At 38.1% G+C, this 17,229-nt stretch overlaps 1 protein-coding gene across 1 annotated transcript in view; it reads right to left on the bottom strand.

Moving 5' to 3' along the window:
* ARHGEF33 (Rho guanine nucleotide exchange factor 33) overlaps positions 1–17,229 on the bottom strand; it is a 54,810-nt gene that overhangs the window by 19,527 nt on the left and 18,054 nt on the right. The window contains exons 7-11 of the mRNA XM_027865033.1: positions 15,329–15,553; positions 11,929–12,058; positions 9,657–9,789; positions 6,480–6,563; positions 3,898–3,981 (exon numbers count right to left, since the gene is read on the bottom strand). Coding sequence (XP_027720834.1) covers positions 3,898–3,981; positions 6,480–6,563; positions 9,657–9,789; positions 11,929–12,058; positions 15,329–15,553 — 656 coding nt within the window. The remainder of the gene's footprint in view (positions 1–3,897; positions 3,982–6,479; positions 6,564–9,656; positions 9,790–11,928; positions 12,059–15,328; positions 15,554–17,229) is intronic.

Genomic DNA, 17,229 nt, shown 5'->3' on the forward strand with positions numbered 1-17,229 from the left:
CAACTCTGGAGCTAACTTAGTTCTCTTTCTATTGAATTATGGGTCTGGTCCAACTTCTGTCCTGTGAGAAAACTTTATTCAATTGTGGGAATTGGGAGAAAACTTCCTTGCATTGTTGGAATGTAGATCTGCATGTCTGGGAAGCTGGACCACCTCTACCTGCTTCTTAGAGACCCTTCACCAAGGACCTACGTTATGCTGACCAGAAACCCAGTCAGATCCAAAGATTAAAGCAAGGAGTTTTCTCATATTGTACATCTCAAGCAATCCACATGTCTTATCTGAAAACTGGCCCCAGATCGATCAATCAGTTATTGTTCCCATCTTCCTTTGATCATTCACAGACACTTGAGAGGAGTGGAACACTTCTTTTTTTGATTTCAGGAAATTGTACCTGTTCAATCTCCCCCTTCCAACTTGGAAAGTCCCTAATCTTTCTGCCACTCAGAATTCAGATTACTTAATGTTGTATTGTTTCCTTTCAATTAATTGGCCTTATTTGATTAATTGTTTTTAATGTATAGAAGTCTGTCTCCCCTTATATTTGGGGTCCAAATCTAAATTGAGGAGATCTGGTCCTAGTTTGTTGGGCAATTGGCATTCATTGCTTAATAAATCAATATGCTTGGAAGATTAAACCTTTGTTTCCTCAGTCATTTCATCTTTCACCCACCACACAGAGGCCTGCTTCTAAGGAGACATACATTGGACTGGCTGAAGAAGCAGTGTAAACTTATCGGCATCACTGATCTAAGTATATCCAAGGTGTCCTACACTAAGTTACCAAGAAGTTCAGATAGAAATTAAACTAGAATGGAGACCACTTGGTCAGAGTTGGAACAAGGATAACGGAGAATATGAATAAATGAATAAATCAATGAAAAAGCATTTAAGTGCCTACTATGTACAAAGTTCTGTGATAAGCACTTGGAGATACAAGAAGAAAAGTGGTAACAGTCTCTGCTCCCCAGGAGCTCCCATTCTCATGGAGGAGATGATTCATAAAAGGGATTTCAGCTGCAAGTAGGATGGAAAGTTCCCATGGCCCTTAGGGTACAGCCTCAAAGCCAATAGTAATGCTATCCTTAATGTTATTTCCATTGATAAAATCACATCTGTTTCTGATGTTAAACTATTGGACAGTACGAAGGGACCTTGGTGTTATTTAGGTTCTTTTCCAGGTAGCTATTATTGCTGAGGAGGTAGGGGTTATGGCACCCACAGAAGCAACTGCCAGATACTGTCTCCACAGAGGTTGTTTGCCACAATGTTGGCTTCAAGGACTGGCTTGCAACCAGGGCCAGTGGTCTGTGGGACACTGCCACTTCTGGGGCTCTTGGGTGTACCTGCCCATCAGTGGCAGTTGGACATCAGTTGGCATTGGCAGTGAGAATGATGGGCCCCCATTTCACAGTGATTGCTCCCCTAAATCAGAGGTTGGCAAACTACCACCCTCAGGCCAAATCTGGTCCTCTACCTGTTTTATTTGACTAGCAAGCTAAGAAGGATTTTTACATTTGTAAATGTTATTATTTGAAAATGTATTCTTAGCTCAGTGACTGTACAAAAACAGGCAGTTGGCCATCCCTGACCTAAATGATGCCAGTTGGATGTTTACTAGAAGCAGGGATATTAGGCAATAGGGCATTGATATTAACAAGACTTTAGGGTTCAGGGTACTGGTCTATCTCCTATAATATGTAGCTATAATGGACTATCCTTGTAAGCCAGCTTCTTCATACCTGGTCTGTGATCAAGGCACTGGCAGTACCAGTCTAAAATGTTTGATGATTACCCTTGGAAAGATAGCCCAAAAAAGAAAGTAGTTGGAATGATTAGAAAGCAGATTTCACAGATGTTCTCAAGGCTCATGTAAGTATAACTAGAGAGCTCTGGAATCTAAGGTGATGAGGGCATAATGGTGGGGATCTAGGACCCCTGAACTCATTCATTTAGTACAGAGGTTACTTGCTATGATAAGGAGCTCTTAAGAAAAAGGCTCCTACATAATTTTTAAGTTAATGCTACCTATAATCCTTGAAGGGGGTGAGGAAGGAAGAGAAACAGTCTACTTGAATTGAATATAAACTGAAGTATAATGAAATATATTTTACTTAGAGGTAGTAAAATCCTTAGAGGTAAGGATTTAAATTTGGTAGGGGGTGTAGGAGAGAAGGGAGAAGAAATGGTAGTATGACAGGTTAAAATAGTCCATATATAATTGTAGCCAAGGTAAACATGTTTCTTAAACTGGGGTCCATGAACTATTTTTTAAAACATCATTTTGATAACTGTATCTCAATATAATTTCTTTCCTTTGTAATCTTATGCATTTTATTTTATTAATTTAAAAACATTATTCTGAGAAGAAGTCCATAGGCTTCAGCAGACCATCAAAGGGGTCTAGGTCACAAAAAAATTAGGAACCCCTGGTTTGAAGGACTTTGCATGTAGCAGGAGTCTGGAGAGGAGGAGACAGGTGGTAGCTGCCTCAGGCCTAAGGATGTATTCAGCCGGGTCCTGATTGGAGCAAATAATGAATCCTGTAAAGTGGTCATGTTATTCAAACCTGAACTATACATTTTCAATGTGTTGGAACCAATGATTACATTTTCCATATTTATAACTTTGAATAGTGCAATTGAAAGACTGGCTGCCATTTCTTGAGATTCCTTATTCTCACTGATGGAGACTCAGCTATTTTAAGAAATAACCTTGATCATTTCAGTGTTGTCATTTAGGAATTTATAGCCTCAATACTTTTCCCCAAGCATCCTATCTCAAGAAATATAGAGGGAGACAGGACCATAAAGCAGCAAACAGGAGGTACCAAAGGTCAGCATGAATGCCAAACCAGCAGGGGCTTAGGTCAGAACAACCAAGAGCCAGGTAAGGTACCTGATTGAAAGCTCAGTAAAACTCTTGCCAAAGTGATAGTGGAATCTGTTCCCTAAAACTAGGAAGTATCAGGACTGGGCCAATGCATGCCAATGATATTATAATGAGAGTAAACAAAAATTGAGGTAGTACAACTATCCCTTCCACATTGCAAGGGTTAGGGGCGCAGCACCCCCACGTTTTGGGAAATCTGTATAAAATGTTTTGGCTGTCCGTTCAAATGAAAGAAGAAGTCTGAATTATTATGGTATGAAAAGATAAAAATTATAAAAAGGATAAAATATGTTGATATTACAATATATATACTATTCATATTATGCTATACATATATTTTATGCATTTCTGAGTTTCTAAACTTTTTCTGAGTCATCTGGTGGCCTTTGCGTATCATTTGTATGTCCAAGGTGACATCAAGAGAAAGACAAAGGCAGGAGGGACACCAGTGAGCTTCATGGGGATAGGTGGAGAAGGCCTTAGTAAGCTTTATTGAATGTCAAATTCTACATTTCATGGGATGGAAAGAATTTATGCTACGCTATATACTGCAAGGGGGCAGCTAGGTGGTGCTGTAGATAGATAGAGCACTGGCCCTGCAGTCAGGAGGACCTGAGTTCAAAAACTTCCTAATTGTGTGACCCTGGGCAAGTCACTTAACCCTGTCTGCCTCAGTTTCCCTATCTTTCACAGATGAGCTGGGGACGGAAATGGCAAGCCATTCCAGCATCTTCACCAAGAAAACCCCAAACTGGGTCAAGAAGAGTCAGACATGACTGAAACAAGGGAAGAACAACTTGCTTTCATGTCTGCTAGCTTGACCTACGTGGGCCAATAAAGTACCTAATTGAATTCAGGTTTCCTCTATATAAAGAGGTCCAGGGGGGCAGCAATATTAAATTCCAAACCACTGTCACATTATCGATAGTGACAATTCCCTTAAATTTATATAATGCCTTTAGTATGGAGAGTTTAAAGTCATGAAGCCTGTCCAGCCATACCTACCTGCAGATGAATAAGGTATTCAGGGATCCTCTGGACTATGTGAAAAAACAGCGTGTATAGGTCAGATTTAATCTCTTCTTCAGCCTGAATTCAAAGAAAAGTCGAGTTACTACTCAGCTTTCTTCAAGGGCCTAGTATCATCAGTAATGAAAACTACCGTCATGCCTTTAGAAAGCAGCAAAACACAAAGGGGCCCATAGAGAATGCTAGTCCTGGAAGGTACTCAAAGGTCACCTCATTTTACCGATGAGGAAACTGAGGACCAGAGAGAGGAAGTAGCTTAGCTGAACTAAAATTGGGTAGTTATGTCACACAGCATTCTTCTCCTCTGTATTATGGTTCTCCATTAATCCAACAGGATTAATCAGGGCAGGAGTGCCTTAAGAATGAATGAAAATGAATTTTTTAAAAAAACATTTCGGTGCTTATTATTTGCCAAGCAGGATGGTGCCATGTACTTCCTATCACTCACAGTCTAGTAGAGTAGGCAGTAGGAGGCATTCACAAACATTGATTAAGCACCTGCTACATGAAGGACATTATGGCAGGCTCTAGGAATACTGAGACAACAAGGAAATGGTATTCACCTCCGAAGAGCTTATGTTCTACTGGGGAGATATAGTATATACACAAATAATAATAATATATACAATAATACATAATAATATACACAATGATATCTGAGGAAAAAGAAAGCACTAATATCTAAGGGGATTAGGAAAGAGTTCTTACAGGAGATGGCACCTGGCCTGAACCTAGAAACACACTAAGAATTCTAAGAGTTCGGTATGAGGAAGGAGTGCATTCTAGGCCTGGGTGGGATTCCTACTGGGGCGGACTTTCAGTATCAGCCCGAGGAGTTTATATGGTAGCCCAGAGGCAACAAAAAGTAATGCTGAATCTAGAGTGGGGGATTGACATGACATGGTCAGACCGGTGTATTAGGAATGTTAGCCTGAAAGCTATGTGGAAAATACATTAGAAGTGGAGGATATTGGAAGGGTGGAAATTAGTTAGAAGACAGGCACAAGGTGATAAGGTGCTGAGCTAGGACAGTGTCAGGATGAGTGGAGAAAATATGGAAAGATTTAAGAAATGTTTTGGAGACAGAATCAAGAGTTGGTAACTGATCAAACATGGGAGGTAAGGGAGACTCAGGAAAATAACTGCAGACCTGAATTTATTCTGTGAAGACCATTGGATATGTTCTGAGTAATCATTTCTGGTTTCTGCTAGTGGATTTGTTCATATCATCCTAGGGTCAGTCTGTTTCCAAAGGGTAAACAATGGCCTGACACTAGCTCTTTGCTGTCTGTCTCTCACCTTCTGTTCACACTGCTAGTTGATTTAATATCACTACTGCAGAGTTTAATTGCATTTTTTTTCTTTTGGCCCTAGTTAACTTACCATCAAGGTAACTGTGGACGCTTTATTTTACTTAACCTCTCTGGACCTCAGTTTCCACCCTAGCAAAATATAAGAGTTGAAGGTTGCTACGGTTCTTCCATATTCTATGAGCCTATGAGCTGAAGAAATTAAAGAATATACCATACTGGTCTGACCCTGATGCCTCACCGTAGTATGGAGGAGACACTGGGTTCACTGCTATTATTTCAGCAGCTCACAAGCTCTATCAAGGTCTACCAAGCTAGAAAGACCTCAATCTTGTTTCCCATCAGCCTGGCACTCCTAAATGAGGAGCAGTGTAGCTAAGTACAGAGAGGTTCATTGCCTGCAATTTGGCCACTCAGGGATGAATTCATTGCCTTTGGTAGGTAACCTATGAAACTATAATGGGCCAAATACTGTCAACCACCAAATAAAGGCCACACTCTTAAAATGTTATCTCTTTGAAAATAAGACAATATGTAGTAGGTAACATTGATATAGCATTTGAAAGTTTGCAAAGCCTTTTGCATATGTTATCTCATTTGATCCTCACGTGAGTCCTGTGAAGTTAGTGCTATTATTCCCATTTTACACACAGGATCTGAACTCAAGTCTTTCCTGGCTCCAAATCCAACCCTCTATCCATTATGCCACCTAGCTGTTACTGAATGTAGACCACAATCAGGTTTTATACAATCCAGACTGAGAGGGTGGGTAGGGGAGTAGCTGATATTTGAACCAATGTAATAATTATTGAGTACCTATTATTTGCAGGAAGAGTTTCACTGGAACAATGGTTGTCCCAATTTGCAATTGCTGTTAACCAAAAGAGTCACATGACTATGATGTGCCCTGCAGATTCTAGAATAACAGAATATCCTTACACAGAAATGAGAAAGCTTAAAGGACCACAGGTCTACCAGTTGCATCTAGAAGATTTATGAATGGTTAGCCGTGTAATCAGCTCCATTACTTAGTGGATGGCGTTAATGAGGGCAAGGTTTGATCCCTGCTCCTTTTAACCTTGACACAGTGTTCCCCAGGAGTCTTGAAAAAGGCACTGGCCATGGCAGGATCTAAACCAAAAAGGGTAAATGGTCCAGCACGTATCCATTTCTCAAACAGCTCAGCATTGTTGCCATGTTTGGGCTAATAGGTCAGTAGTACCATTTTCATATAGATGGTTAGCTCACCTCTTTCAGTACCACGACATGGACCAGAGAAATGCATTCAGGTAAGTCCCTCAGGTAAGCAACATAGTAGTCCAAGAAATTATTCTTAAAAATAAACACAAAAATGCATAAGAATTGAGAAACATCAATGATTATACCATGTATTTTTATAGTAGCACATATTACAAAGGAAGTCAGAATTCTTTACAGATTATCCAACTTATTCTTTTAAAATTTTCTTGCAAATTATTGTTGTTTGGTCATTTCAGTTACGTGTAATTCTTCATGACCCCATTTGGGGTTTTCTTGGCAAAGATGCTAGACTGGCTTGCCTTTTTCTTCTCTGGATCATTTACAGATGAGGAACTGAGGCAAACAGGAGTAAGTGACTTGCCCAGGGTCACACAGCTAGTAAGTACCTGAGGCTGGATTTGTACCCAGGAAGATGAGTCTTCCTTACTCCTGGCCCAGCTCTCTATCCACTGTGCCACCTAGTTGCCCCTTCTTGCAAACCAGTTGGGTTCTATTTAATTTTTCTTTAGATATGTTTTAAAACTCTAAATATAGTACTCCCTGTGGTCATAGATTGATAGCCAAAAGAGACTTTAAAGATCATCTAATCTAATTCTACCATTTTATAGATGAGAAAACATTATGAGGTCCAGAGAAGGCACGACTAAGGGAGGATAGTTAGTAAGTAGCAAGACTGTGATTTGAACCCAGATCTTCTGACTCCAAATCCAGAATTTCTTCCATTGTGCCATATTTAGTATTTGTAAACAAAATATAGCGTCTCTATGTTAAGGTTAAAAAAAAACTATAAACCAAGGAAAAAGTCATTTCTGAGCTGACTCAAGTTGCCAAAATTATTAATATAATTAAAGGCATAATTCATTTTGAAAATTCTCTCATTTCTAATGACTTGTCAGGAGGTAATTGAGAAATTTTTCCTCCTGTAATACCATCTATAATCTATTCTCATAATTTTAATGTGCAGAATTTTCAGACTCTCAGAAGTCAAAGGGACTTAAGGGTCATTCATCTAGTCCAATTTGTACCTCAACAAGAATCCACTAGACAACGTGACTGACAAGAGGGCATCCAACCTTTCCCTGAAGACCTCCAGCGATGGGAAAGGCACCCCCCCGAGGCTCCACATTTTTCTTCTTTTTAAAAAATCTTTTAAATTTATTTGATTTATTTAGTATTACATTTTACTTTTTTACACAGCCTTCTTGTTAGGCAAAATCACATCTAAATTTGTTTCTTTGCGCCTTCTTTATTATTGCTAGTTTTAGTCTCTGGGGCCAACTACAACAAAATTTCTGGGTGCGACCAGAAAAATTCTAATCTGTCTTCCATAGGACAACTCTTCAAATACTTGAAGAAAGTTTTCGTAGTCTTCTTTCTTAAGTTTTCTCTTCACCAGTTTAAATATCTCCACTTTCTTCTGCTAATCTTCATGTATCATTACCTCACATTGTTGTTCATGTCCTGGTTGCCCTCTTCTCTAGCTTATCATTATCCTTCCTAAAATGTAGTGCTCATAAATTCCAGATATGGTATGTCCAAAATAGAGTATAGCAGGATTGTCACCATCTCAGTGCTGGACACTTTGTCTCTCTTAATGCAGCCCAAGATGACAATATATAAATACACACACACACACACACACACACACACATATATCTCATACTGCTGACTCATATTGAACTTATAGACCGGAGGGGTCAAATAGCAACCCACAACACTTTCAAACACAGCATGAACCAGATAAAAATATGATTGGAAAGTACTTTACAAAATAAATTAAAACAAAATAAAACATAGATAATATTTATTTACAGTTTTCTTTTTTAAATAATATTTTATTTTCTCCCAATTGCGTGTAAAGACAATTTTTAACATTTGTTTTTTTAACAATTTGAGATCCAAATTTTCTCCCTCTCTCCCTTCCCTTTGCTAAGACAGTAAGTAATTTGATATAGGTTATACATAGTGTAATAATGGTATATGTGGCTTCTAAAGCAGTATGTAGCCTGTAGGGATCATTATCTATGGTTTCGTGGCCCTCCCTTTCTATTTGAGTTTGCCACCACTTTTGTAGACCACTAAAATCTTTAGATTCTTAAAACTCCTTGTGCTGCTATCTGGATAAGTTTCTCCTATCTTGTATTAGCAAAAATGATTTATTTGAACCCAAGTATGAAAGTTTACATCTATTCTTTTTAAATTTTATCTCATAGGTTATGGCCTAATGTTTTAGCCCATCAAGATATTTTTGGATGCTAACTCTGTCATCCAAGATCTAGCTATCCCTTATAACTTTGTGTCATCTGTAAATGTGATTAACATGCTACTTATGCCTTTTTTCCAAATTGTTGATAAAATGTTAAATAGAGAATCAGTCTTAGATCCCTAGTATACTCCACCAGAGACCGCTTTCCACTTGACATCAAAATGGCTGCTGTTTAAGTTTGTCCTTTCGACCAGTTCTGACTTTACATAATTATGCAATTATCTAGTCTATGTGTCTCCATCTCACCTACAAAAACAGTATAAGAGACTTTGTGAACAGTTTTGCTAAAATCTAGGTAAAATATGTTTAGCACAAAAGAAAAAAGGCTAATCTTGTATTACTGGTTCCTGAAGCTAAGCTGATTCTCTATGATCACTGCTTCCTTTTCTAGATATTGATGAACCACCCCTTTAAGAATACATATTAGAATTTTGTCAGTAATTGAAGTCAAGCTTACTGCCCTATCTGTAGTTTAACTGTAGACTATCAAAAGAATGTCAATAAATCATCTTATTTTGCCTCTTGCCTCTCAGTAGGAAAACAGAAGCCACCCAACAGGATGGCCATCCAATCTATTTTTAAAGATCTCTGAGACACAAAATTAAGAATATGTATCAAATGGTGGCAGAGTGATACAATAGAAATAATACTAGACTAGCAGTCAGGAAACTTGGGTCCTCATCCCTACTCCATTACTAATTGTAAAACCTTATGGTAGTCACTTCTATTTCCTCATCTGTAAAATGAGATGGTTGGACTGAGTGGTTTCTAGGGGTCCTACCTACCACTATGATTCCATGATTCAAATGATCTATTGCCCAAGTGAAACAAATTAATAAAAGGTAGTGATCCAAATATTCCAGTTCAGTCATGGGTCAAGGGTCAATAACCAAACTTACTTCATCATTTGTCAATTTAAGGAATAAATCCCCCAAGACTCCTTGTCGTGGCCATTTCAGGACCCTTTCTTGCAGTGCATGAAGTAAATCCAAATGTTGCTGGACAAGGTACCTCAAGGAACCTGGGAAAAGACTAGAAACAGAATAGAAAGACATGATTATACAAACTAAGTACTGAATGGGACAGAATCAATAGGAATATAAGAAATGTGGACCATTCCCTGCTCTGAAAGAAATATTCCCTGATCCCAAGCCATCACAGATTTCTGAAGCTGTAGGAAAGCTCCTTCATAAAGAGCCTACTGGGCAAATGTTATTTAGTCTTAAAGTTTACTGCTTGACTAACCTTTTGTAAGTGTTTAGAATTTCTCATTTCTTTAGGTAAAATGAAAGTGGATAGAATCTGGGAATTGGAGGTTCAAATCCCACCTTTGATATGTATTAGCTGTCTGACCATGAGTAAGTGATTGTGTCATGGTTTTCTCATCTGTAAAGCAGGGGAAATACCTGTAATACCTTTGTTATATGGTTGTTGTGAGGTTCAAATGAGATAAGGCATGTGACGTGCTTTACCAAAGACTAGCTCTGACTGTTCCCCAGAAATGTAGTCTTCTAAAGAGCTCAAATAAAAGGCCTAGATAGGGGCATGGATGAACTAAAAAAAAAAAATGATCACCAGTTCTGGCTCAAACTTAAAATCCTGGCACTTGGCAGTCTAAGGCTGGGTCATGACACTTGGGAATACATTCCAGTCTGCTCTGCAGCTATCTTCGATGGACCTGTAAGGAAAGTAACTGAACACATAACTCTGCTCACTGGAAATTCTATGGAAAATCTAAAAAAAAAAATCTTAAGCTTTGCAAAATTGATTATTAAAGCCACGTTTCTTCTTTCTGTGTATTTATCTGGTGATAGTACTGAGACTATACTCACAGTTGTACTACCCTATAGGTAATTCTTAATGGTTAGGTTGAAGGTAGTTACTTTGGGGAGGTTGAAAAATGTATTTTAAGCTGGAAACTGAAAAAGAAAACTTATTTAATGTGAGATTTTCTTTTTTCTTTCATTTGCTCTCTAAGGTATTATGAAAAGAATCTATTCTGACCTGTGCAGAAATTCACATCTTTTCCTCTTTGTGCAATACTTGACAATCTAAGGCTGTCACAACATGAAGGGCCACAACATTTAGGAATAGATTCCAATCTGCTCTGGTGGCTCTCTTCAATGAATCTGTAATCTCATTAACATGGGTATCACCTCCAGTCACTAAAAAAAAAAAAAACTTCACAGCGCAACAGGCAAGATAGTTATCCAGAGAAAGTGTTTAAACATGTGACACCTAGTGGTGCTTTATGGCCTGTCACCTCCACTGAATGGAAGCATGGTGAGAAGCTGTTACAGGACCCCTTGTCAGCTATGAGCTGCCCCTGACTTCACATCTATCTTGCAGCCCAGCTATTAGAAGACATCTGTTTGTATCTGAGGCCATAGCTTTCAGTCTGCAATGATCTAGTTAATTCTACAAATGTTTATTATGCACTACTAAGTGCAAGACACTGTGCTGGCTATTAGGCAAAGACAAAAATGAAAGTATGGCATTTTCAAGACCTCCACATAGCTCTATTTCCCCTTCACGGGCCAAGCAAAGATTTACATATTTCCATAGCTTGTGTTATGGAAGCAGATGCCTGCTTCTTCTGATTTCACTTACCTTCATCATGCACATGCACATGTACCCTCCTGAACCAAACACACACACATATTTCCCACTGCTATGGTGCCATTGAAATAGACAATAAGAAACATTTGAGGCCTGAGTTTTAACAGCCTTTTGTAGGCAGCAGCATTGGAGAAAATGTTCACCCCCAGCATTCCCTGTATTATACAAATGAAATCATAGGCCCAGGAAGTCCCTTCCTACTCCCTGCAAACAATCATGTGGCACCTGATAGTCATCTAGTGCCCCTCCACATCCCGAGAGGAAAAAATAATCTGGACCTCACAATAGCCGTGTAGTTTGCAAGGTAAAAAACAACATGATCCCCAGCCAGATGTGTTGGTTATTCCTGTCGCAATCACGATACAGGCCAGGGCTGAAGAAGGCCCAGAAGACTAGTTTTATTGATCCATTGCAAGGTTGGTTTTGAGGTGGGCTATGGGCAAGAGGATATTATGCTGCCATTGCCCACTGCTGTACAATCACATAACTCAGAGAGATAGCTAAGGCAAGTTAGCTCTTAGATTGCTTGAAAGACAAAGTCAACAAGGATACCTTCTCTCTTTAGTACTCCTCTTCCCATCAGATCCCTGGAACGTTGCTTTGATCTTCAGGACCAGGGATATATTGATGACGTATTTTCGTTCAGATTCAAGCAGCTCCAGAGCCACAGTTTGTCTTTTGGCTTTAAAAATTAACCCAAATAAAACAGTTGGAAAAAAATCAGAATGTTGTAACTTGATATTTAGGGGTTAGTCTATTGCTGAAAAATTGAGACAATAAAAACCACCTCATTGACAGAAGAATTCACAGAACTTTGCATTGAGTATCCATCAACCTAATTCTTTTTTTTTTATCATAGTACTATACAACTATTCATTTTTGTATCAAGTACCTTAGTTCTAGTCTAGATTTGCCACTAACCGGTCATGTGACCTGTGGGAAATCACTCAACCTCTTGGGGGTTTTCAGTGTTCTTATCTATAATATGAAAGAATAGGATTAAATGATTTATCTTTGATCTCTCCTAGGCCTAACAGTCTTTAATTTTATGATTCTGTGGCAGACAATTTCAGATTATGCTTAACCTAAACTCATTCAGAGTTGTATTATGTACTTAATATACCTTTAAAGGGAGCCCTTCCTACTACCTATATATATAAACTATGTGTCTTCTCTTCAGTTTTTCTACAGGAAAGAGGGGAAGGAAAAGATGATGAGAAATGAAGCCAATTTTACTGCTTACTAGAAACTATTATAGAAGTGACTATAATACTTAAAACCTGGGGCTAATTGAGAGGCTTGGAACACCTGTGGATTCTTATTTGTACTGGGGCTACCAATCAAAAATTTAACATTCCTTCTTTAACCGAGTGAGTTGTATCCCTGTCTGTAGTGTGTGAAACCATGAGAGAAAAGTTGAAGTTTTTAAAAAAATTAAAAAATAAAAAATAAAAATTTGTTTTAAAAGTTGAAGTTTCATTTTAGACCAATAAATCATCCCTTGGAGCTTAAAGATACTTATTTAGTTGGTCATCTATAAAGCAAAAGCACAATATTTGCAAACTTTTCCTTAACATTTTGGAGTAATTTAGCAAAAACAAAATTTAAGGAGTTTCTGCTGTGAAGAAGATACTCTGGTAGGACTTGAGAGGGAAACCACAATGAAGAAAACATAATCTGCCCCGTGGCAGAGAAGTGATGAACTGGAGATGCAGAATGAGGTACACGTTTCCAGTCACAGCCAATGGAGTAACCTGTTTTTCTTGATTATAATTGTTACAAGAGAAATTTTCTGTGGGCTGGGAAGAAAGAAAGTTGGTGGGTAGTTATAAATTAGATGTAAAAAAAAAAAGAAAGAATAAACACCAATGAAATATTTTTAAATATACAGAAAAGAACAAAGGAAGTTCAGAAAGGAAAACAGACCGGGTAGTTATGTTACTGCACTGTTCAATTTAGTACACACTTTTTAAAAACTGTTCATAATGGAAGTTCACTGTTTCACATACAATCCTTTTTTCCGGTTCTTTGTATATTGAAATGTTCATATTTGTTAGTTTTGGTTAATTTTATAATAAAAAGAGAAAACACTTTTTAAAAAGTTATTCTCAAGGGTTTCACAGTCTAGTACAAAGATCTAAATAGTTAAGTGAATAACTAGATCATCCAAGATAGATAATTGTGAATAAATTTTAATGCTAAAAATGAAGATTTTATGTTTTTTTAAATAAAAAGTATTTACATATAAACATATTCAAATTTTTTCCATTAAGCAAAATACATAAACTTTAAATTCATTGTATTCCAGTTTCTTATGAACTAAAATGTTTATTACTTTCTTATTTCTCCCTCCTCTTCTCTATAGTGTATTTTAACCTCCTAACAAGTTTCTTTCCTAAAGCTTATGTGCTTCAGTATATCTGCTAACCCAGAGAATTTTTATACCCAAGGGCATGATGCTTTATTCTTCCTCTTTGATGTTTCTCTTAACAAGACAACATAAACTTTCATTAAAGTATTTCTACTCAGTTTTCATAAACTTCTCTATATTTCTCTACAAGTCTTTTGTAAATTCAGAGACAAGTTGACTTTTCCCCACACCTTCTCTTAGGAAGGCACTACTTCTCATTCTGGAGTTGTATAATACTTTTAAATATAATCATATATAATATGATAATATAATATAACAGAATCCATGTGACACACATTCTACTTGTGCCACTCATTAGTCATGTAACCATGAGCAAGTCACTCTCCTCTGTATTCTATTCTTCCATCTGTAAAATTTGTGGGGTTGGGGCAGATGGTTTCAAAGATACATTTCAACTCATCAATTCTATTAATTGCTGAAGGAAAGGAACCCATCAGTGGTACTACCGGCATGAAGAATAAGGAAGCATGAAAGAAGACAGGGTCCCAGATCAAGAAGGTTAAACTTAAACTAGGTCATCTTCCACTAAAGTGTTATGCAAATATTTCATCATAGTGTGAAGGTGACCTTGGGTTCTATGTCTGCAGAGTATAGAATTGTTGAGTTCTCCTGAGACAAAAAAGACTTCAAGTATGGTCCAGGTTACAGAATCATTGGCTAATTAAAGTTGGAAAGAATTGTAGAAGTCATCTAGTCTAACCCCCTCATTTTATAGATGAAGAAACTGAGGGGACTGATTATATATCTGTTGTGATTATTTTTTCAGTCATCGCCACTCAAAGGCCATCTACAAAATCATAAAAAGGTTACAATTTGCATCAGTGGCAGGAATAGCTTTACTGATGAAATCATGGACTCTCCAAGTACTGAAGAAGTATGTAAGTCAAACTAATCTGTCAAGACAAGAGAACTTGGCAAGGAAGGCTGACAACAGACTGCAGCAACATAGAAATGATTGGCTTAGCAAATGGATAGGGACAAGTCCAAATGGAATTCATACCAGTACTCTTAAGAATTGCTATAATCAGAATCCATAGTGCTATTTAGGCAGGCAAAACATAAGAGTATAAGTATATATTCATTATTGATATGAATAATTGTGTAGGAGTTTGTAATCAATCACTAGATTAACAGAAATTGAAAGATGCAAACTAGATAAGATTGTTCATCATTTATTTATTTTCAGTAAAAAAGTTTCTAGCCTCCAATCAGTGTCTTGAATATATCAGGAATCAACAAATGCTACTGAGTTTAATTGAATAATATGAACTGAATGTTTAAGAGGGTATGCAAACCTCACTCAGGGCTTGAGGGGAAACTAGTGTGACAAAGCACCCTCATCTATATGCTACAAGTCCATGAGGATCCTATTCAGTATCAAATAATAGAAGTCAGACAGAGTTGGTCAATTCTCCTGAAGTGATCAGGGTCCAAGAGGTCTGGAATTTATCTAGAATTGTGGCCAGGGTATAGCCTGCCTTTTAAGATCTTTTTTCATCCTGCATTACACGTGAGACTTACCAGATAAAGATGTTTCACATAAAACATTCTCTAAGGAGCTGTGCCTGCCTTGGGCTGCCTCCTTCGGTTTATCTGGGTGATCCTTGGATCCATACTCCTCATTCCATTCCTTACTGTCCTTGGGCTGTCTCCACAGCCCAGAGGTCAGGGGACCCTTGGTCTGAACATCAGCAGATAAGCAGGACTTGAGGTTTTCTTCTGCCTCGGGAGTTGCTGCATTCACTCCTAAAAAACAGAAGCTGTGTTGAGACTTGACCTTTCTTAAAGGGTGTTTTTGATCTAATCCCCTTAGGACATACTTGGATATTACAAAATATCCCATTCAAGCATCAAATCTTTCATATTGTGTCAATTAATCAACAAAAATTTATTAAAGGCCTGCTATGTGCTGGGTACTGTGTTAGACACAAAGTTACCTGTCCTCAAGGAACTCCATTCCATCAGGAAAGACTACATGTACATGCATAGACACGTCTGTTTATATATCCAAAGTCTAAATTAGGACCCTGTATACAAGAAAGATATAAAGCACTTTGGAGGGATAGGTCATAAGGAGCTGGGTGGGCATCAGGAAAGGCCTCCTTAGGAGGGCATATTTGATCCTTGAGACTAGGACTTCTAAAAAGCAGAGGAGAGAACAAAGTGCTTCTAGGCATAAGAACAGTCAGTGCAAAGGAATAAGACAGAAAATGAAGTGCCCTATTTAATACGAAGATGCCATATTTAGTATGAAGGCAAAATTGACTGCACCATAGGGAATGTGAAAGGGAGTAAGGCTGGAAAGGTAGGCTGAGGCTAAGTTTTGAAAGGTTTTAAATGCCAAAACAGAGGAGTTTGTGTTTGCTCTTAGAGGTAATAGGAAGGTACTAGAGTTTATTGGGTAGAAGAATAACATGATCAGATCTACATATTGGGAAAATCACTCTGGCAGCTGCACAGAGCATGGATTGGAGCAGGGAGAGATTTGAGGTTGGGAAACCAATTAGGAGATTACTGTAATAGTCTAAGCTCTGCTTTAGGTATGTTGAGTTTGAGATGTCTATAGAAAACCCATTTCAAAATGTCCAGTAGGTCTTTTAAGATGTGGGATTGAAGCTCAGGAAAGAGACTAGGCTGAATATACAAAGTTGAGAATCATCTTAATAGAGATGATAATTAAATTTGTGGAAGCTTATTGGGTCACCAGATGAGAGATTATAGAGAGAAAAGAAAAGCATCTAAGACAAAGCCTTGGGGTGAACACACAGAATATGTGAGATAGTGGTGATCCAGTGAAGGAGACTGAGAAGAAACAATCAGACAGACAGGAGGAGAACCAAGTGAGAGAGTAATGTCACGAAAATCCAAAGGGGAAAGAGTACTAGGCAGGGAGAGGATGGTCAAAAGAGTCAAATACAGTTTGAAAAATCCAATGGGCAACTAGTGATGTGGGACTAAAGCTCAGGGGAGAGACTGGGGCTGGATATATATAATTCTGAGTCATCTGCATAGAAATTAAACCCATGGGATCTAAGGAGATAAACAAGAGGGATCATGTAGAGAGAAAAGACAAAAGGTCCCAGGGAAGAGCCTTGAGGAACACCTACAATTAGGAGCAAGATATGGATGATGAACCAGCAAAGGGGATAGACAGGTAGGAGGGCCAGGAGAAGGTTTGGTCATCATCAATGCAATGTCTATCCATGTCTCCCAAGGACCTATAATAAAGCATGCTACACATCTCCTGACACAGAGGTGATGGACACAGGGTACAGAAACATACATTTTCAGAAATGGACACTGTTGATTTGTTTTGCTTAACTAAATGTCTTTGTTAAAAGATTTTTTTCTCCTTTTTTCTTGGTTTTTTAAGGGGGAGGGAGAGGCAGGACTATAAGGAGGGCTTAGCAATTATCACTCCC

This window comes from Vombatus ursinus, unplaced genomic scaffold (genome assembly GCF_900497805.2).
Source record: "Vombatus ursinus unplaced genomic scaffold, bare-nosed wombat genome assembly UNPS02014778.1, whole genome shotgun sequence".
Taxonomy (NCBI): Eukaryota; Metazoa; Chordata; class Mammalia; order Diprotodontia; family Vombatidae; genus Vombatus; species Vombatus ursinus.